Here is a 23732-nt window from a genome sequence, read left to right on the forward strand (position 1 = left end):
GGACAAAGCAAGTTTTAAAATGAGAGGAAATGCATGTAGCAAGACAATTAGGATCTTTATTAAAGCAAAACATTAAAAAGAAGTGAGCAGATAGTTAAAGATGGAAAACAGAGAGTAGTTAAGAGAGAAAACTGAAAAAAGTCAAATCAACAAGAAAGAATTTCTTTATCTTCTAATTATGCAAGAATCTTTAATGAGAGAAATTCGCATACCCAAAATTTGGCAACTAAACTGATCAACCTGATTGGATTAAAAATACTCTCGGTAAACATCAACCCAATAGTAATGGCTTTATTAGTTAAACAGGCAAGGTTATAGGCTGATTGCATTTTCATATTTGTAATTGTGTTAGACATTATTTCATATCCATAAAAACATATAATAATTGTTTGTGTTACTAAAAAGTACAGCTAGGCTAATTTAGTTCCCCCTTAAAGCACATGATTGTCTTACTGTAAGTAAGAAACACTAAGGTTTGTATGGTGAATGAGTCTGTTTATCTGACCTTTTGCTTTGGAAAAACATGATCATGATAATGAGATGTCTTTGTAAACCAACACAAATTCTATTGGCATTTAATTTTATGCCAATTGTAAAACCTGTCTGGCTAAGACCATAAATGGAAAATTAAAATAGTACCCTCTATTTTAATATAATTTGTTTAAAGGTTGAGATAAAACTGTTTCTCTCTGCATTTTTTTCACCATTCAGGTTGACTACTGCCTATACCTGCCTGTATCCAGATAGGACACACAACTTGACATGAGATGGGTGATAAAGGTACTGTATTTAAAGAGGTCAATGTGGAAATATTATTTAAATATCAATTGTGGTAAACAGTTTTGCAACTTTATGGCTTTTCAAATTGCTGTGTATTGATGTAGTAATGTGCAGAAGACTTGTGCATGGCTACAGTCACATATCAAACTATTTTACTTGTGAATTAGCAAAATCTAAATGAAACTACTAGTCTGTTTGGACAAAATGTTTAATTCATTCATGTTCAATCACTAGGGTCCACTATTTTCCAACAGTGACTATTGAAAACTTAAAATTGATAAAAACAACTAAATCTAAAAATGCAGGCACTAGCAATTTATCCAAATTCTTTATTATACCTGCATTATTGAGTGTGACTTTAGCCTGTACATCAGATACACAACAAATGAGGAAAATAATTTTACCTGAAGATTTTAAATCTTTATTTGTCAGAATTTTCATTCTCTAGTTGATTTAGTTAAACCTTAAGTATGCATTAATGTTTTTCAATTGAACCATTAATATAGACAATATTATTATTGTAATTATAATTATTATTGTAATTTTTATTATTGCTGTTATATACTTTTATTACGCAGACCACTGGTAAACATAATGGTTATATTGGCTTTGTGCACCTTTCCTTCAAATCACTTATATCAAATATTTCTAAATTACATTGCCATACGTCACATGGGAGTGAAGCATCTGGTGATTACTAACACTAAATTTAGGACTTATTAAGACATTATTTACCTTTTACACTTTGAACATGTTCTTATGTTTTGTGTTACATATTCTACAGTGATGCAAAGCTCATTGATATTCAATTATTGCATGGTCATTCAAATGTTAGTCAAGTGTCTCAAATACAGTGGAGCATTATCAGTGACATTATTCCCTAAGCTGTGGAATATGATCTGCCTTGTGAACCTCACCTTATGTCTGAAGCTGACAGAGTTTTTTTTCAGTGGAGCAGATAAAAGACTTAGAAAGGATCTAATGCACATGAATGTTTCCCAAAGTTCAATGAGATTTGCAACATGTTTGATCAGGGCACTGGACTTTGTCATCCTATGGACTGAATACCACCATAGATGGACACAAATCTAATGAAGCTGATGGCAGAAATGCCTGAGCAATCACTTGAGCACAAGCTCAACACCATATGCATAATGTTCTGATTTCAGGTGACAACATTGCTTTTACAACCAACATCATCACACGCCAAAGCCATCCAAAGACTATGGCCCCTTAGAGACTCCTCAGAATTGCTCCAAGGAACCAGGGTGTAAAGCGAGGAGTGACACAGACAAACTTCAGTGGGTCAGGAGGCTTTGGTTCAAGAGACACTGGCAGTTCCTTTAACTCCAGTGGGTCAGGAGGCTTTGGTTCAGGAGTCACTGGCATTTTGTATAACCCCAGTGGATCAGGGGGTTTTGGTTCAGTAAGCACTGAAGGTTTGGATCTGGTGGCAACCAATCGGGGAGCTCAGACAGTGGCACTGGCAGCTCTGGCGGCAACTTTGGCAGCTCTGGCAGCGGCGACGACTCTGGCAGCTCTAGCGGTGGCGGCGACTTTGGCAGCGATTCTGGCAGCTCTGCCGGCAACGGCGGTGACTGATGATCTGGCAGCTCTGGCGGTGACTGATGATCTGGCAGCTCGGGCGGTGACTGATGATCTGGCAGCTCTGGTATCAACAGCTCTGGTGGTGGCAGCAGCTTTGGCAACTCAGGTTGTGGTGGCCATTCCAGTGGCTCAGGTGATGGCATTTCAGGAACCGGAACTATAGCAGGAACAGACTCTGAACAGGAAGCCATCTTGTGAACTATTGGCAGATTGGCGCTTACCCATGTGTGAGCTGGAGGGCTGGTTGGGGCCACTTTGCGAGCTGGAGGACTGGAGTCTGCCATCTTGTGAGCTGGAGGACTGGAGGCAGCCATCTTGTGAGCTGGGAAACTGAAGGCGGCCATCTTGTGAGCTGGGGAACTGAAGGCGGCCATTTTGTGAACTGGAGGACTGGAGGCAGCCATCTTGTGAGCTGGACGATGTACCGTAGACTGGAGAGATGGTGATGCCGGCATTAATGTCTCGGTGGAGTGTACAGCGAGTCCTGTTGTCATCTTGTCGTGCTGTAAATTGCCCCCCCCCCCCCAAAAAAAAAAAAACTTTTAGGGGTTTCCTCTACTTCGCCAACAGTGAAGTGGGACAAGCTGAGTCTTAGGGTTGTTTCCAGGGCTACTTGAAGGGACCTTCGAGGACCAAATTGTGTCAGTGGAGTTTTTAATAATTCATTTAATCCGATATAGAAAAAATGGATGAGGAAAAGTTCTGGTGGGTCTGAATTATTAACGATGTCCAAAAACATATTAATATGGTCGTAGAGGGTGTTAGCTCCTTGGTTGAGTTAACTGACCTGATCTGCTGGACCCATTGTGTAGTCGAGTCTTCTGTAACACAGGAAATGACACAGACAACTGGGTTCGGATCCACATGCAGGTTTATTGGGTAGTAAGGCAAGAAATGGTCAACACAGGTGCAAACAGATATATAAAGGCAGTGCAGAATCATGGTCAGAATAACAGGCGTGAGGTCGGAGGGCAGGCGGCAAACAGGGACAACAACACAAACTTGGCAAGGGTCAAAACACGGCAAAACAAGACAAAGGAAAACGCATTGTAGTGTCACTATACAGATAACAAGGCTCAGCCATGGGAGTGAGTGTGTGTGCTGCTTAAATAGTGTGTGTAATCAGTCTTGGACAATCCTCAGGTGGTTCGAGTGTAATCAGTCAGAATGAGGAAGCATGTGTGTGTGTGAGCGGAGTACATGTATGAAAATGTAGTCCATGAACAGCGGATTTGTAGCCAGTGATCGTTACAGTGTATGAGCTTCTGAGCTTTTGCATCGGAGACTCAGGGTGTACTCACACTATGCTATCCGAACCATGCCCAGGTGCGTTTCCTGCTTCGTTTGAGAAGTGTGAGTGCTCTGAATTGGGCTCAGGCGCGGTTCAGTTAGCCGGCCCAGGCCTGATTGGAAGAGGTGTGTCAGACTTGGTTCACTTGTGCTCAGGCGCGGTACGCTTGTAGTGTGAGTGCAAAGTGCACCTAAACCCGAAACTGAAGACAAGATGTGACTTTTAAGGGACTGTTTCATATGGATTTATTATTCATTCTTACTGTTTAATGATAGCAAGCTGTCGTAGTTTATTAAAGATGCAAACCCCTCACTGCACGACAGCTGCACCTTCTGCAAACCTCCTAATTACTGCAGCAAGGACTTTATGATTGTTTATGAGCGTCAAATTTGGCTGATCTGTTCGAAATATTTGATAGCGTGTCACTGCATCCCATACGACTAAAACGATATAACTAAAGAAATCTTCACTGTGCTGAGCGATAGCGCTTCTTAAACTGTACAGCACATCATCAATGATGCAAGCGTGCTCAAGCTCAAATGCAATGTGAATGCGGGCCGTCGGAGTAGACACAAGCGTGGTTCGGCCTGGTTGAGGCAACTGGACATAGTGTGAGTATGCCCTCAAATGCTGCAACGTACTTTATGCATTTATAACTCTTGGATTTGTTTTTGAGTAATTGATATAGTACATTTCTGAATTGGCTTTTTATTCTTTGATTCTGTGAATTGGCATGATACACTTTCACCTGGAAAATCAAGTGTTAAGTTTTGATTCATTCTGAATTCTCCTGAAATCTTTCATATCCAGTAGATTAAGTGGAGTCTGCGCTTCCATTATGATGTGACATGATTAGATTTAGATTCTCGAGACGCATTTGACTGTACGGAGCTGTTTTGGCACGACAGCATAAAGATCTCTTATCATCTAATCGCTGATATTAGCAAGTTGTATGGGAATGACTAAATCAACTACTTTTTTAGGATGAGTGAGCAGTAGGCAACCAGACTATTTGAGTATTAGTTAAAGGTGCAGTAGGTGATCTGCGACAATGTTAACTGGCTAGCAGAAATCTCTGAAACAATCCCACCTCTCCCATCCAAAGCCACTCCTCCTGAAATAAGAGCGCGCACACCTTAAAGATGACAGCAGAACCCTCACTAAGTGACCAGTGGTTGGCTGGCGGCGTGCATGAATTACACTCATTACTAAGTCATACTTACAAGCTATTTCTGACAGAATATTCAGAGTAGCATGGTAAACAATATAGGGACCGTGTCACAGGTTGTGAATATAAAACCAACTTCACCTCAGTAAAGCAGCCTAGGCGGAATAGTGCTGTTTACTGATGTTTTGTTGTTAAACTAAATAAAAGTCTACATTATCTGTGCTGTAAAAGGTCCCTTATTATGAAACTGAAAATGGTCATGTCAATTTAGCGCCAGAAGATTTCAGTGGCTGAACAACACTTCTGTGCATATAACCCATTTGTAACAACAACATCTACATCAGTAGATAGTTTTAAAACAGAACATTACCTGTCTAAAAGAAATCCTTCAGCCATGGTGTAATCCAGCGTGCAAAAGCAACTTCATTGATTCAGAATTTTAAAAAGTTTTGATTCAGCATGTTTTTACCGCTCACGCTTTCTCTATCTCTCTCTCTCACATGAGCCCACAGCGCGTGTACACAAAAAACAGCTGATCTGCGTGTAAAAGGCTGCGCATTAGTTCAAATCTGCATTTGCTGACAGACAGTTTGAGCTAATTATCGGAATTATGGGAATTATCGGCCCGACACTATTTAATTGGATGAACATTTTTTTAGTTTTATGCCTTACCTAGAATATAAAAATACATATAAATACATTTAGATCATTTACTTTAATCATTACCATTGGAATGTGAAGAGACTTTCAACCAGCTCAACAAAAAATGTTTCTGAAGACAATAACCTACTGCACCTTTAACCCTGCACCCTCTGACTAGCTTCAGAGTGTTGAGATAATGTCCGTGAGAATGTACACAAATCTCGGGGCGTGACAACTCTGTTCAGCGTTTGGTCCCTAATGAAGGTATACCTAAAGTGTATGGGATTAGATATAGATCAAAACTCTAAATTGAGTCACAAATGATGAATGTGATCCGTTCTTACAATTAGAAATACAGTCTAAATTTGACAATCACTTAAAATTGGATACAGATTAATTTTCGGAGCTGACAAACAAATATAAATAAATTCTAATAAATAACTGAATTGTTTTCAGATGCATTAGAGAAGGCTTACATACATTTAACCTTCGACCATACTGTTAGTTTTGTCATTGGGCTAATAGATGGACTTTTACACTCCCCTAAACCTATCCCTCAGTGTGGGATGAGCAAATCATACAAATATGTGCAAATGAGTTCATACAAATAAATAATAATTAACCACACAACCAAAAAGTTAAGAATTGAGTTGGGGTTGCACAAAAGCAAGAAAAAGGATTCAGCTGAGTTTTTCAAGCTATTCCAGCTGAATTTAGCCCTGACTCAGTTGCATGAAATCAGGCTTAACTAAGCTAATTTAAGTTTCTATGGTACTTTATTCTTTGCAAATAGTCGGCAAGCTAACAACAAGGTTAAGATGAATCCTTGTGATTTATCTGTTAGTTTTGTGGTCAATGCTACTAGAAATTTTAGACATTTTAAAAATAATAAATATATTAAAAATATTTATCGAATATAGAATATGTGATTGCATTAGCAATAATAGCTCACCTGTCACATTTAAGGCAAAGTGAGAAACTGTTTGTTGATACACTTCACCTCCTCTTATGTGTCCATTAAGTCTCTTCCCAGATCAATGAGAATTACTAGATCAGTGGGTGAGAGGGGGCATGTTTCAACACATTACCATATTGGCTTACATCAGGTTTTGTCCATTTCCATAATTGATTCTATGATCAATCCTGTGGTCTGTTTATGAATGCTGTGAACGTGCACATTTCCCGGCTATCTAGAACGTACTTGATAGTACTTCATAGGCCTTTCTGTGCTGAGTTTGCATGTTCTCCCCGTGTCTCTGTGGGTTTCCTCTGGTTTCCCTCCAAGACCAAATATATAGGTGAATTAGAATAATTTGGCGTAGTGTGAGAATCATACCTGCCAACACTCCCGTTGTTTTCAGGAACTGTTTCATATGGATTTATTAACCAATCTTTCTGTTCAATGAACGCAAACTGTTGTAGATTATTAAAGACGCAAACCCCTCACTGCATGAAAGCTGCGCACCTTCAGCAAACCTCCTAACTCCTGCAGCACGAGGACTTTATGATTGTTTATAAGCGTCAAAAGTGGCTGATCTGTTCGGCGAAATATTTGACTGCGTGTCACTGCATATCAAACCATTAAAACAATAGAACTAAAAAAATCTCCACTGTGCTGAGCGAGAGCGCTTACTGAACAGCGCATCAACGATGACGTAAGCGCGCCCAGGCCCGAATGTAATGTGAGTGCGGGCCATCGGGGGAGATGGGAGGGGGGACAAGCGTTCTTTGGCTCGGTTCAACACAACTGTACATAGTGTGAGTACACCCTAAGTGTTCTCAAAAAAGTTACATATTCTAACAGAGTTTGACCTTTTTAATGAACAATTAACACTTCCAATGTTACTCAACTATTACTTTTTTTTTTTTCAAATTATATCTGTCATCCTCCACCATTATACAGTTGCTGCAGACAGAAGCATCATTGGGAACTGGAAGTGTTGGAGTGAAGAAATGAACCCAATCAAAGAAAAAATCGAGGAGCGAGGGTTCTGGGGCAAAAAAGCAGAGTTTCTTCTGGCTGTGGCAGGAAATGTGGTTGGACTGGGTAACGTGTGGAGATTTCCTTACCTCTGCTACAGAAATGGAGGAGGTATGATATAACCTAAATACAAATTTCATACTGTAAATTCAGTAATTAGAATTGGTTTCTAAATGTCAGTTCTGAGTTGCTGAAGATCATTCTGTCCTCATCTAAGGATTATATCATTCGCGAGGAGGCTGTTTATTTTCAATAAAGTGCCTAATTTTTTGCCTGTTTGTTTTTAATCCTTGTACTACTGTAGGTACTCAGCGCTTGGCATTTTGTCACTCTCATTTAGAACACATTACTGAGTTCATTGACTGGACTCCTTAATTGTAATGCTGTAACACCTAGGACCCTATCATACACCCGGCGTAATAAGGCACGGGGCTTATGATTTTTTGTTATTTTCAGACCGGCGCAGCTATCATTTTCCTGTTTTGCACCATGTTGTTTAAATAGCAAATACATTTGTGCCACTTTGTGGACTCATGGGCATGCTAGTTTGAAAAGGAGGTGTGTTAAGGCACATTGTTGTCGTAATGCTATTTTGAGGCAACTGAAATGGACCGCATCACTGACCACCAAAAAAGTTATATAAAGTCAGTGGCAGATTTTTTTTTTATTATTTATTTAAAGAGCGCTTTAGTTACCAAAATATGTACACATTATTGATGCGCAGATCTGGGGTTTTTTTTTATAACCTGCAGGTTTGCTTTTATGAAGTTATTTGATTCCCCATAGCCCTCCTCACACCACTGTATCTATTTTTACAACCTGCCCCGCACCCAAAAATATTAAACAAACATATAGGCAATGTAACGCAAATTAAAAAAAAGCCTTTGCTTAAACCTGAAAGTGCTTGGAAACATCATTCTGTAAACTGGCAACAACAAGGAAGAATTCATGTTGTTCCCTTTTTAACAAATCCATATTTTTAAATAACAAAGTGTGAAAGAAGGTGTATCAAAGTACACCCATTTGCTCTCTCACAAGGGAAAGTGTTGTATTTTTAAAATGCTCTTTTATTCAGTTTAAATATCCTATTACTTGTTGTTTGTTTGTTTTACAATCGTCATGAGGGCATGGTAATTCTTTTTATAATTTCAGATTTTTTTATTGAAAACAATGGTCTTTTTGGAACAAATTTTGTTTGGTCTAATTTTTATATCTTAATTTCAATAGACTTTTGTCAGTCAGTTATCTACAAAATAAACAAAAAGAATGAATATCCTTTGAGGTGAAATTAATTCCTTTCAAAATAAACAAAAGTAAACTATTCACGAGTAATGTCTTATTATTAACTGAAAAAAAATTAAATAGTAGCTTATTTTAACCAGTTTCTGATTGGTTTAACGCTGGTTATGCTCACAACACAGCCATTGTAAGGTCCACCCAGTTGGCCCAATGAAGGTGTCCACTGGTGGATGAAGGTTCACTGCGTGTTTGGCTTATCCATTCCACAATGTTGTTTCAGCTTAACTTTAAGTCATATCTCCTCCAAATTTAATATGAAGTGGTTTAGAATAATAATATATTTATCTTTTGTTTTATCTGACTCCAATCATAAAACATTAGGAAGATTATATCAATATACAATTTAGATAAATATTTGAACCTTTTGTCTTCACTTGTAACTATTACATTTGTTCATTCGGGTGCTCATGACGCTCAGAGGAATCACCTTGGCTGATGGCATCCCTTACGGTCACTCTTGTCAATCTTGATTATTAAACAGAGGTAATTGACTAATACTTTTAGATGGCCGCTCCTATGCTTGCTCGTTCTAAAGTATTTTGATTACTCCCCCTTAGATGTACACCCTTGAGTAAAGATAATGTCATTTCTAATCACAGGTCAAGGCCATTGTTATAAATGTAACCGACTACTGTTCTCTATAATAATTTTGGTTTAGCCAAGCTTATGGTTTCCCATGTACACTTAATTTAGAACAACATTACTTTCAAACAAGGGTGAGGCACCCTTTCTATGTTAGTCGTGCAACACCTTGTTTCCCTGGACGGAAATAACTACTTTTCCACCTAAGTACACTTGAATCAATATCACGAGTCAGTCGGATCCATAAAATACAGTTAGTGTGCCCAATGGTCCATCTCAACTGGATTTTAGTCCATCTACTGACCTGACGGAGGAAGTGCAGAAACAAGGATACAGCATAATCTACTAAAATGAATAATTACAGAGTAAGCAGAATGCGTTCAAACATAATTTAATAGTCAGGTACATATGTATTATGCCAATTATTGAGTCAATTCATAAACAATCAATACAAGACATCAAATTCTCAAAGACAGGTCTAAGATCAAAAGATGCATACCTGACTTCAAAATATACATAGTTTAGAGCATGAGAGCTTCACACTATGGGCTGATCTGGTTACAGAATCACCCCGAACCTCTAGACACTTTCCCTTAAATAGTCAAACCAAGAATCTCCTTCAATGAGGGGTATGTGTGGAATAACAAAAGGCATCCCTGCTGAAAAATCCAGCTTAAACCAGCCTAGGCTGGTTGGCTGGTTTTAGCTGGTTGACCAACCTGGTTTTAGAGGGGTTTTGGCCATTCCCAGGCTGGTTTTCAGCCATTTCCAGCCTGGTCTTAGCTGGTCAGGCTGGTTTTAGCTGGACATAGTTGGTTTTGGCTGGGCTTCCAGTCTGGCTAGGCTGGTCAAGCTGGTTTTAGCTTGTCATCTCCCGGCCTGACCTACTAAGACCAGGCTGGAAATGGCTGGAAACCAGCCTGGAAATGGCAAAATCCCCTTTAAAACAGGGATTTGCATTTAGTGGCATGTTAGATCTGAAGACTTACTGCCTATAGGGAACAAGTGGTAATTTGAATAGAAGCCTCTTAGGTAAAGGCACACCCTTAGCAGTGGTTCAAAAGAAATCTGAAGTTATGCATCTATTGTTTTGATTATGCCTATTTCTGAGGGAATGAAACCATTGTACCAGTCACACTGAGACATTTCAATTGATATTAAACATGATAAAGCCACTTGGATTGATATAGAACATTCATATTTTGAGATGACCATTCTGTGTGAGATGAAGAGGAGGGTGAGTGAACAGGGGGTTGCAGGAGATGCTTTAAATGTAAATGAAGGAAAGGAGAGGAGTGATCTTTCCCGCATTCCCACCTGGTGGGGTGTGGAGGCAGCAAATGTTTGTATTGTCAAGTACATCAAAGTATCTGTGGTATCTCAAATCTTACACCATAACTTATTAAGAGAATAAGCACAACCCTTTAAGACCATGCGCTGGCACACAGAGCATTTTTTTTGTCCCTAAAATAACAAAAGTGGATTCGGACATGCCCTTACTGCTTTTGCGCCATAAGTTTTAGACATCACGCTTTGATTGTTAAAATAGAGCCTGTATTGTTGATGTTGTAACTCTGTTAATCTCCAATTGAACTGCTGTGTTCTCAGGGGTGTTTCTGATACCCTATCTGGTGTTTGTGGTGACCTGTGGGGTGCCTCTGTTCCTGCTGGAGACGGCTATGGGGCAGTTCACACATGAAGGGGGCATTACATGCTGGCATCGCCTCTGCCCACTGGCTCAGGGTCAGAGTCTTAAAAATGTTAATTTAATTATTTATTAATATAAAATACTTTGTAAAGGATTCATATGATTTTTAACATTTTATGACATTTTTGTCTTCATGCAAAATTTGTTTTTGGCAAACCCAAACATTTTTTTCATTCAAAAAAAGTATTTGCCTGTATGCAAATAATGGGGTTTCATACGGCTCGTTAGCTCCACTAACTTCTCCTCTGGCTGTATATTTTTTAAATATGTAATGAATTTAATGTTTCAAGTTCCCAAATTTGCATTTGTCCTAGTACAATAAGTGTCGACTAATAAACATTTCATTTCAATGTTGATTCTCTTCTAGATAATGTGTCTCTTTGATTTTATCAGGTATTGGCTATGCAGGACAGCTCACAGTGCTGTACAGCTGCATGTATTTTACCATCATTCTGGCCTGGGCGCTTTTCTATCTCATCTCCTCTTTCAGCTCACAACTGCCATGGGCTAGTTGTGACAACATCTGGAACACAGGTGATAATAATGTTGTACATATTATTGTATATATCTGAATATGCAGTTAAACCAGAGGTCCACATTTACAAATAAATAACTAAATAACTAATAAATAATAGCTCAAATCAGAGTTCAAAATTTCTATATTTGAAGAAAAAAATGGGCAAAATGCAATTAATGCACAAGCAATTATTATGTTCAATAATATGTACTTGTGTTCACTAACTGTTTAATCAGTTAAACATGAATTTTGAACTGTAGGCCTACGTAAGCTCAAAACAGCGATTTTTGATTACCTTAACCCGACTAAAATCATAACTGAACTAAACAGAAATGGAATTAAGACATGTGGAGTATGCATATATTAGTGGCATTATTGAAGCAAACACCGTGGTCTTTAGGACCTTTAGGACCATATTTTCCGACAAGATCCACACATGTGGCTGTCAGTAAAAGACAGCATGCACACACACACACACATCGTTCATTCATTCATTAATTTTCTTTCAGCTTAGTCCCTTTATTAATCTGGGGTCACCACAGCGGAATGAACCACCAACTTATCCAGCATTTGTTTTATGCAGCGGATGCCCTTCCAGCTGCAACCCATCACTGAGAAACACATACACACTTATACACTATGGACAATTTAGCCTACCCAATTCACCTATACCGCATGTCTTTGGACTGTGGGGGAAACTGGAGCACCCGGAGGAAACCCACGCCAACTGACTCAGCTGAGGCTCGAACCAGCGACCTTCTTGCTGTGAGGCGACAGCACTACCTTCTGCGCCACTGCGTCGCCCACACACATCGTGAAATGCAAAAAAAAAAATCTTTCCATTTGGCGTGCGTTATTAAATTCCAAAACACTCTCACCAGTCCTTACTCCTGTCTTTTTGACAGACGGCTTACCAGTCAGGTATACATCCATGCTAAAATATCAAGGTGAAAGTCATCATAGCTTGCGTAGAATAGACCCAGCTCCCAACCCAACTTTGAGAATAGAGTCTCCAGTTAACGCAGCACATTAACGCTGATAACGGCCCATCACTACTTTATATATTCTAATTGTAATTTGAACATAAACGTAAATGTTATTATTTTATGTGTTCATATGTAATTTGGCTAAATTGTACCATCCTTCAAAAGGAGGTGTGCCAGCAGCTCCATCCTTAAACATAGCTAAATATAGCTATAGAGATATGAATTAGTAACTGTCTCAACTTAATTGTAATGATTATATGTTGCTGAAAGACGACCAATTTGGTGAAATTTTGCCCAAAATGTATTCCATAGTAGAATAATACTGTTTAATTATAGTAATTTTAATTGTCTAAGTAGCATAAACTCCCAAAACTTCCCAATTAATTAATCCCAATTAGCTTGCTCTCTGCATCTCACACATGGTCACCCACTGAAGCAAAGCAGTCAGTACCTGGATAGGAAACCACACGGGAAAGCTAGATTGCTGCCAGAAGTGATGCTAGTGAGACCAGCAGGGGGTGCTCAACCTACAGTTTGTGTGGGTCCTAACACCCCAGTACATAGATCGAGATTCTATACTGCTCAGTGAGTGCCGTCTTTCAGATGAGATGTTAATCTGAGGTCCTGACTCTCTGTGGTTGTTAAAAATCCCAGGATGTCCTTCGAAAAAGAGGGGTTTAATCACAGCATCCTGGCCAAATTTGCCCACTGGCCTCTGTCCATCATGGCCTCCTAACCATCCCCATATCATAATTGGCTTCATCACTCTCTCTCCTTTCCACCAATCAGCTGGTGTGTGTGCTGTGCGGTCTGGTAAAATATGGCTGCCGTCATGTCATCCAGGTGGATGCTGCACACTGGTGGTGGATGTGGAGATTTTCCCCAAAAATGTGTAAAAGCACTCTGAGTATCCAGAAAAGCACTGTATAAAAGTAAGGAATTATTATCATTAATACTAACGGCTAATACCGCATTAAATTTTGTCGGTTTGCAGAGACTTGTGTATGTCTTCTGTAATAAAAGTGTTCATCATAATTGTTGTGCTACTATAACATATAAATCGATCTGTGCAATTCCTGAATTTCCGCACTATTTCAGTAAATCCTTTTAGGTTTTTGTGTGTGTGTCAACAGTGACAAACAACCTACACACTTACATATAATTTGCAGGAGATGTTGTCTTGGACCCAGTGGATAATTTTTTTAGGAATCACTGTATTAAACATTCTAAAATGATGTATTCTCTCTCTTTCTTTCTTTCTCTCTCTCTCTCTTTCTCTCTCTTTTAGACAACTGTGTAAATCTTGCTGCAGGAAATGTTTCTTTCAACCAAACAACACTGATTAATTCAACATCTGCAGCTACCGAGTTCTGGGAGTACGCAAACACAATACGAGAACAAATTTAAATGCCATATAAAAACTCTAAATGTTTGGGGTTTGTTTGGGAAAAATAGCCCACCATTATTCTCTTTACTGTCACACTGTACAGACGCAGAGTTCTGTCTCTCTCTGGAGGTATTGAGGAGATCGGAAAGATCAACTGGGAGATTCTTCTGTGTCTCATTGCAATGTGGATCATATGTTATTTCTGCATCTGGAAAGGAGTCAAATCTACAGGCAAGGTGTGTAAGAATATTAATTGAGAGAAAATTGTTTAGAAAACTAATATTTGTATTTATAGATATATAATTATCATTTTCATATGAAATATAATTTTTTTGGCTCACAAACTTTGAAAAATGTTTAGATTTAAATGTACACCTACTGTTTTCAAGAAAAATTCCTGTTTTAATACACTTATGTTGTATAAAGGTAATATCACACTACTGTGATTTGGCCTAACTACCACTGTGCTGTTATACAGCCATATTGCAATGCTACTCATGTGATATTATGTTTGTACAAAAGCTAATTTCACAAGTGTGTAAAAATGATTTAATAACACACTTTTGAGTGAGGAACTACTTTCTTCCTCCACAGGTTGATCTAAAGTTGACTATATTTTATTGCCAAGGGAAATCATCCGTTGTTAATTCAAAAACACCACCTTAGAATAAATACAGTACTTGATTTCACTGCGTCTTGTGGGGAATTTTGATGTCTTGTAATGGCATAAAACATAATCAGAAGTAAATCAACAAAGTTCTTTCTGTATTACCAGTGAAGGAGCAAGAATTTTGTAGATGGGGTGGCCAGGGGCAATTTGGAGGCATCCGAATAAGCACGCTTTAGGATATTCATACAGTGGAAAGATTAAATTAAAGAATGGATCAGTGTGAAAAAACGAATTAGTACAACAAGTTAAAGCTTTAGAACCAAGGACATAATATACAGAGTCTATTACACATTCAGAAGTAAAGGTACAAAAGCTATCACTGTGGCAGTACCTTTTCAAAATGTACATGTTTGTACCTTAGAGATGCACATTTGTACCTGTAGGGTATACTTTTTAACCTTTATGGTACTGTAAGGTACACATTTGTACTTTTAGGTATAAGTATGTACCTTTAAGGTACAATTGTGCACCTGATAGGTATAAAGTATACGCTTTGAAAAGGTACCACCCCAGTAACAGCTTTTGTACCTTTATTTCTGAGAGTGTACATTCTAGTACATAAACCTGATAATTCAGACTACCCCACTTCCCCATATTAGCTAAACACTAAATTCTCTACTTGAGACTTTAATCTTGCAATAACAAAATTTTATATAAAAGGCAAATTTGTTATACAATTTGTTAAAAATTACATTCCATTTCCAGGCAAGCAGAACCCACAGTTTGAATGCAATGCAAGAATAACAAAGTCTCTCATTTCTCCCATTAAACAGTTGAATGTGGATAATAAACTACTAGATTATATAAGCCTACATTCTACACAATGTTAGCTATACATCCAATAAGATGAATTTTCAAATAGCCCTACCACTCTCAAGAATGAAGTTAAAGACATAGCTACAATAGGCCCAACATTATCAAGAAGTATTTTTGTTTCTTTATAAGTTTATTTTTTAAGGCTACTTCAGAAAAGGCAACTATTTTAAAAAACAGCCAGCATTATGCAGATTCAACCTTTAAATTTTTACAATTTCAAGGGCATTGGAAATGCCCCTATTATTGAACAATAACATTTAACAAACTAATATAAAGACGTGCTAAGTATATCATATTGACCAAATAATACCATTAGACATGCCCAAAATTAATAATATTTCACATTAAACATAGAGACATAAAATAGATTCTATAATAAGTGTCCTTCAGAAGGGTGCTCCCAACAGGGAACGTAAACAATGGGCGACCACTGAGATGCTGTCAGTCCCACCTCTGAAATAATCAATACAGAAGTATTTGACAAACTATAGAGAGATTACTCGTTCATCATGACACTCACAGTGACTCACTATTTTTTTCTGCTCTGTCAGTATCATTATTTCTTGTATTGCACTTGTAGGTGGTGTATTTCACAGCTACATTTCCTTACCTGATGCTGCTTGTGTTGCTGATTCGTGGGTTGACTCTTCCTGGAGCTCTGCAAGGGATTGTGTTTTACTTGTATCCTGAACCAGCCCGCCTTGCTGACCCACAGGTAACTTCACATCTGTCCTCGATATAAAATATAAAAGTATATCAAAATACAATAAGACCAGGGTGGCACGGTGGCTCAGTGGTTAGCACGAAGGTTGCCATTTCTGTGTCAAGTTTGCGTGGGTTTCCTCTGGGTGCTCTAGTTTACCCTTAAGTCCAAAGACTGTGCGGTATAAGTGAATTGAATAAACTAAATTGGCCGTAGTGTATGTGTGTGATTGAGTCTGTATCGCAGTACAGGGTTGCAGCTAGTAGGGCATCCGATACATTCCGCTGTGGCGTCCCCTGATGTATAAAGGGACTAAGCCCTAAGGAATGAATTAAACAGCGGCATAGTTTAAACAACAGATCATCCTAATTTTACCTGCCACAGTTGTGTGAGAGGTTTTTGTTGTTTAAAGTTGTTTCTAAAGGTGAAAATCTGTCACCTGATTGGAGCCTTACACAATATTTAAACATTGTGGGTTTTTTGGATACTGATGAAGAGCAGGATGCCATGGGATGCCACTTTCACAAAAGTAAAAATGCATTTTACAGCTCATTTATTATTGAAAACTTTCAAAAAAGAGCCATATAACAGACACTTTGAGGATAGAGTTGTACTATTCTTTTAAAGTAGTATTACTTTATTGTCCACATAAGAACATAAATACATAAAAACACAACTACTGTGAGGGCAACTCAGACATCATATTTTCCATTACTGCTAAGCAAAAATGTAATTATCAGAACATTTTTGCTTAACACAACTGTTTAACCATAACTACTTTGTACAATAGCTATAAATTCTGATTGCAGAAGTATTTTTAGTAATGACTTTTGAAACAAATTATAAATAAATTCTACGTTTGTGTGTTTGTTTAGGTTTGGATGGAGGCAGGAACTCAGGTCTTTTTCTCCTATAGTGTGATTGGTGGTGTTCTAATTTCACTTGGCAGCTATAATCAATACAGCAACAACTGCTACAGGTTAGAACTGATGTCATGGAAAGATCAAATTAATTGCAGAACATGTCGCAATTATGCTTTCTATAATCTACGTCCACCAGAGACTGCTTTTGGCTTTGCCTTCTGAACAGTGGCACCAGTTTTGTGGCTGGTTTTGCTGTGTTCTCAGTGTTGGGCTTCATGGCTCATATGCAGGGCGTCCCCATTGGAGAAGTAGCAGAATCTGGTATTGCACCCCTTCATAAAACACAGGAGGTTTTATAACATATGAAAATTAACGTAATGACTAAGAATGTGAAATGTTCAAAATCAGATCTCTCTCTGTCTCTGTCAGGTCCAGGACTAGCATTCATTGCTTATCCACAGGCAGTAGCTATGATGCCTTTCCCTCAGTTGTGGGCTGTTTGTTTCTTCATCATGATTATTTTGCTTGGCCTAGACACACAGGTGAGCTGAAACTAATCTCCGTTATATTCGTTTAAAGCATTTGGAAGTGTATTAAATTGGAGTTTATAAAATGAAAACTAAATGACACTTATCTTATTATGTTCAAATGTCTGTTTTATCTACATGGAAATGAAAACATAACTGTGAAATATATACTTAAATTTTGATCACACTACAGAGCAACACAAGAAGCTTTTAAAGGGATAGTTCACCACAAAGATTGATTTTAATCACCGTCAAATGTTTTGTACAATATTCTGGTAACACTTTACTATACAGGTGCAGAAATATACATTAAAGTATCCTTAACTAATGCACAGATAATTATCAGTTAATGTATAACTCACAAAGACCTAAACAATTTATCAACTATTACTGCATGAGAAACCATTGAGCATTCTAAATTATCCATGCATTAAACAATCAATGAATTGTTATTAGTTAAATGAGTCACCATGCTGTATTAATTCCCTTATAACATATTATATTCACTAGTTATGTAAATTCAGCTAAAGATTAGAAGCTATTGTTATGATATGTGCCCAGGCACAGGACTGTTAATTAATTGGTTATATACTGTAAGTAGTTAGTTAGTTCTGTCATAGCAAATTATTAGCTAATCAATCTATTGTGGTAACCAGCACATACATTTATACTATTAGTTGATACTATATGCAGACCCCTTAGTTTATTTATTTTTTTCCAGAAATATGCGGACAATTAAATATATATATATATATATATATATATATATATATATATATATATATATATATATATATATATATATATATATATATATATAAACACACACAAGTCTATAAGTCAAACAGTGAATTGCAAACTGAAATAAATATAATTTGATTATATGGTTTGGAATTTGATGTTTTATGAAATTATTTACAGTTTTTGCGATTATTTTGCGTTTAAATTAAGAATTGTGCAGGTTCACAAAAAAATATATCAACTTTTTGTTGATTTTGTGTTGGATTCAGTGATAATCGCAAAATTGCAAAAAACTAGGGGGTCTGTATATGTTAGAAGAGAATTATTACATTACAAAACATTAACAACTATTACCAATATATAAATCAATAATGAGTAATATATCATTAAGTTTTAGTTCTTCATGAGTTACACATTTGTCTTAAATGAGGATTTAACTTTTATAGAAATTCCACTTTAAAATTACTCAGTAATCTTAGACCTCAGCTGTGGAGTCAAATCAATTAGGCCTACATATCTGTCTCTCAAACTCCTACTGTATCACAAAATGTGTCAGCCTTAACACTTTATTCTAAATAATTGCACCATAAAGTTTACAGATTATAGCAAATTAAAGTAACTTTTTTATAGCATGTGCTAGATGACTTTGTATCAACCCAGGTTCTTTCTGAAAACGTAGTCCCGAGGACGTTACTGGAGACCGCGAATTATGTAGCCGGAGGCACGTATAAAACGTGGTAAAAATCAGATGAGGGCTTTTCTTTTTCTGGACTGCTTTTGTAAATTGTTGGTTGGGTTTAGGGAAGCAAGCGGGCGGGCGGGTCAATCAGTAAAATGGTTGGGTTCAGGGAAGGAGGAGGGTCGGCCGGCCGATTGGCCAGTCACCCAGTCAATCATTCAGCCAGTCGGACAGACAGATGGTTGTTCGACAGCGGCCTCTGGTGGGTTTATGCGAGAACAGCGCAGGCGCGAACGGCACTTGTGGGAGACATTTGAGAAGCGAAAAAGTGCACACAGCGGTCTCTCTTGGATTCGTGAAAACCCAATACTGCAAAAATACGTACCCCCCGGGACGTATTTCGCGGTCTCCAGAAACGTCCACGGGACTACGTTTTCAGAATGAGCCTGGGTTGCTTTTTATCATGAGTTCGAGATTTTGAATTAATTTTCTGTTGTATTCTTCAAAGTTTGTTTCAGTAGAGTGTGTGGTTACATCAGTGATGGACTTGTTCCCCGAGGTGCTGCGCAGAGCTGGTCGTCGAGAACTTTTTGTCCTGCTCCTCTGTTTCACGTGTTTCTTTGGACAACTCATCATGGTTACAGAGGTCAGAGTAGGGTGTGTGAGTGTGTGTCTGTGTGAGTGTTCGTTCAGGTTTTGGTGGTTTACAAGGACTGAAATTTGCAGAATGTCATGGGCATAACCCAGGTATTACAACATTGAGGTGGTTTATGAGGACATGCCTTGTGTCCTCATAATTTAAAATGCTCATAATCATACTTAACTGGGTTTTTTCACATTCAAATTTTGCCACAGGTTTCCTGTGAGAGTTGGGTTTTGGGGTTGGGTCATATAATAAGCTGTTTGTAAGCTGTTTATAAAATACATTAAACCTATGGAGAGTCCTCACAAACCTGAATGAAAATACTGCACAACACACCGGTGAGTAGAGGTGAGTTATTTATTTTTTGTTATGGGTCTTTAATTATTAAATTAAAGTTGCTCAATCAAATAAAAGTAACTAACAGGAGATTTATATCCCCTTGTCCTTTTGGAACTAACGTTACACTAGAATCATCCATACTACCCTGCCCTTAGCTGTTTAAAGAAATAGTTACTCAAAAAAAAGTGCTCTTGAGTACTGAGTTGATTTTTACTATTACTTGAGTAAATTTATAGACATGTAACATTACCTTTACTTAAATAAAATCTTATTGACGTAACAGTACTTGAGTAGAATATTTTATTACTCTTTCTACCTCTGACAAACAACAGCAAGCAGGTAGATGTCTGATAGCAAATGCTAGTTGGAAAGAGTAGAAATAATCTAAGAAAGGTGGTATTGACTGAACAGAATCAAGGGCCAAGTGTCAAGACTAGACAATGTGACTATGAGAGAGGCGAGTATTAATGGAGGTCTTGAAGATGAAATAAAAGGTAACACATGTTGTTGATAGTGCAGGGAGAGTAGAGTTGATTACCCTAGGCTGACCATGCTGTCATGATATTTTCTCTGAGAAAAGTAATCAGATGTCTTGAGGAATCCAGCTACTTTTCTTTAGATCTGCATCTGCATCCCCTCTCAGTCATTGCCAGTACTTCAGAACCAGCATATATTTATGAGGCTGTGTTCATCATTAGTGCACCAACCATTTGCTCTGGATACAGGCCAGATCCAAGATTATGTGAACCTCGAGATAAGGACAGATAGACTAACATGAATGTAGATACAATTCAAATGACAGTTTTTGTTGGAAAGTGTTCTAGAGTCTGATTAAGGCAGTCTAACAATTCTTTATTTACAAAATGCTCCAAGCCCAGGTTGAAACACATTAGTCATGCTCGTATTTAAGAACCATGGAAATACCACATCCCGAAAAAGGCATATTATAATGTATATTTTAACCAACTCTGCACAGAAATGTGACTATTGTATAGAACACAGTTCATATGAGAGTAATCTTCTACTATATCTGTTTATAATTTTGTATTGTGATCTACAGGGTGGGATGTATGTATTCCAGCTGTTTGATAACTACGCCTGTAATGGAGCCTGTCTTCTGTTCCTGTCTGTGTTTGAGTCTCTGGCCATCGGTTGGATCTTTGGTGAGTCAAACAAACTACCAAAAATTATATACAGACTGTATAACTAAAAGAAGACACAAATCACAGTAAATACAGTATTTAAAAATGTTAAGAGACTTTCATGATAGTTTTTGCTCAATTCTTTCCTGACACAGGGGCTGAGAAAATGTTTGACATAATCGAGGACATGACAACGTCACGACCCAACTATTGGTTCAAGCTGTGCTGGAAATACTTGACTCCTCTTGTGTCCCTGGTTTGTATCTATAGCTGGATTTCACAGATGGTTATGCTTGATCATAAAATGGACCATTACATTCAAGTAGTCATTCAAATAGTAAAGAATGTTATTAAAACCCACAATATCCACAATATAACCCACAAAATCCTCATGTTTTCCTTTACCAATTTTTTCTTCACAACACTTTTTCCTCTGTTTATTTCCAGACGTCTTTTGTTTATTCTATGGTGAGGTACACACCTTTGACTTTTAACCGCTGGTATGTGTACCCGGACTGGGCATATGTACTCGGCTGGTTATTGGCTCTGTCCTCCATTCTGCTGGTGCCTGCATGGGCACTGGGCCAAATGTGTGCTGGTAAAGGAAGCCTGAAACAGGTGAGACTGAACATGCTTACCTATGATGCTTCAAGATGTGAACAAGCCATTGAGAGTTGTTACTTTAGAGCTAGTATTTGAATGACTCTGGTGTAATGTCTAAAATGATGACAAAACATGTCATTTATGCTCACATTTTAGGATTATAAGGCTGAACGGCATGAAATGTCATCAGTCTACAGAGTTTTCTCTGTTGAAATCAGGAGATCGCAATAATGAACCCCAAAAAAGCCAAAGCAAAGCAAACACTACCAGATTCTATGGTGTAAACAGAGCACTACAAAATACAAAAGAGAGAGATTGACTTAGAATGTCACTTTTCTGATTTATAATCATTTGTTCAGCTGTAGTTTGAAACTTACGCTGAGAAAATGCTGTTTTCCACCCCTAAGGACTTATTATGTGGTCTCTGTTGCCATCTTGTGGCGGAACATCAACCATCACTTTCTTTGATCTGTTCAGACAGGCTGATGGCAGCCGAAGCACTAAAATAGGCACTATCCTTATAAATAAACCACATAGTTGCAATCAAAGCAACTACATTCTTGACTAAAAAAGCTTAAAAAGTATATTATGCTGTCCAACAGAAGAATATTTGTCAAACTGTAGTGTCCTCTGTTCACAATGGTGTTATTTGCAGAATATTGCACGGCTATCAGCCAATCAGATTCAAGAAACAGGCAGAACTGTTGCATATATATATATATATATATATATATATATATATATATATATATATATATATATATATATATATATATATATATATATATATAAAACCAAAAGTAAATGTGCCTAAAACTCTAATGTTGTTTTCACTTGTCTGTATTTTTTGACAGCGTTGGTGCCACTTGCGTAGACCTGAGACAATTCTTCTTCTCTCTTATAAACAAGTACAGGTGCAAACTGCAGAGATGGAAGACTTGATCAAGAGCAGCACAAAATAAAGCATTACATGAAGATTTTTGAAACATAACCAATATATACAATTGAAGTCAGAGTTATTAGCCCCTCTTTGAATTTCTTTTTCTTTTTTAAATATTTCCCAAAGTATGTTTAACAGAGCAAGAAAATTTTTACAGTATGTCTGATGATATATATTTTCTTCTGGAAAAAGTCTTATTTGTTTTATTTTGGCTGGAATAAAAGCAGTTTTGAATAAAAAAATATATATATTTTAAGGTCAAAATTATTAGCCCCTTTATACTATATTTTTTTTCAGATTTTCTAACCATCATTATACAATAACTTGCCTAATTACCCTAACCTGCCTAGTTAACCTAATTAACCAAGCCTTTAAAGCTGTCACTTTAAGCTGTACAGAAGTGTCTTGAAAAAGATCTAGCAAAATATTATGTACTGTCATCATGGCAAAAATAAAAGAAATCAGTTATTAGAAATGAGTTATTAAAACTATTATGTTTAGAAGTGTGTTGAAATAAAATCTTCTCTCCCTTAAACAGAAATTTGGGAAAAACATAAACAGAGGGACTAATAATTCTGACTTCAACGGTATATAAATCATATTAATGCAATTAAATTGAATAATTAAGTGTTTCAAATAACTATTAAAAAATGTCATTGCATGGGTAATTTTTCACCGTCATAATATACAGTTTCTAATTGTTAAATATGTGCATACAAATGGCTTACACCTAATGGTTTGAAGGATAATGACAAAGTATAAATAATTTAGGAATACAATGAACTTGAGTTTGGGGGCTGTACTTTTGTTCTAAATATGCCTGTCAAGATTCTTTTCTTGTTACATTTTTGTAACATTTTAGTGGGCATCTTCTGTGGATCATAAAGATCAGAAAAAAAAAATAAACAGGATGGGTTCAAATTTACAAAAAAAAAAAAACTGTAAATCTTTAATAAATAAATAAATACTGTACATGTTTAATTTTTATGCTTGAAAAGCCTTTTTGTCTCTGATCAATGTGCAGTTGCATTTTATTAATATTTTTCAACAACATACAGTATAACTGGTGTGAAGTGCTTGTCTTTACATATCCACCTGAGGAAGCCAGACATCATTT

The 23732-nt window shown here is 37.3% G+C and overlaps 1 protein-coding gene across 1 annotated transcript; it reads left to right on the forward strand.

Annotated features, from left to right (window-relative positions):
- Positions 1-711: 711 nt before the first annotated feature.
- Positions 712-22805, forward strand: LOC130245494 (sodium- and chloride-dependent GABA transporter 2-like). Its single transcript, XM_056478190.1, has 15 exons — positions 712-780; positions 7393-7581; positions 10960-11094; positions 11453-11593; positions 13851-13938; positions 14053-14185; positions 16016-16150; positions 17014-17117; positions 17198-17322; positions 17431-17543; positions 19457-19594; positions 20991-21093; positions 21228-21328; positions 21520-21690; positions 22530-22805. Exons 1-15 carry the CDS (start codon positions 768-770, stop codon positions 22635-22637), a joined length of 1797 nt encoding a protein of 598 aa, XP_056334165.1. The 5' UTR covers positions 712-767; the 3' UTR covers positions 22638-22805.
- Positions 22806-23732: the final 927 nt, after the last annotated feature.

The sequence above is a fragment of the Danio aesculapii genome, chromosome 18 (genome assembly GCF_903798145.1).
Source record: "Danio aesculapii chromosome 18, fDanAes4.1, whole genome shotgun sequence".
Lineage (NCBI taxonomy): Eukaryota > Metazoa > Chordata > Actinopteri > Cypriniformes > Danionidae > Danio > Danio aesculapii.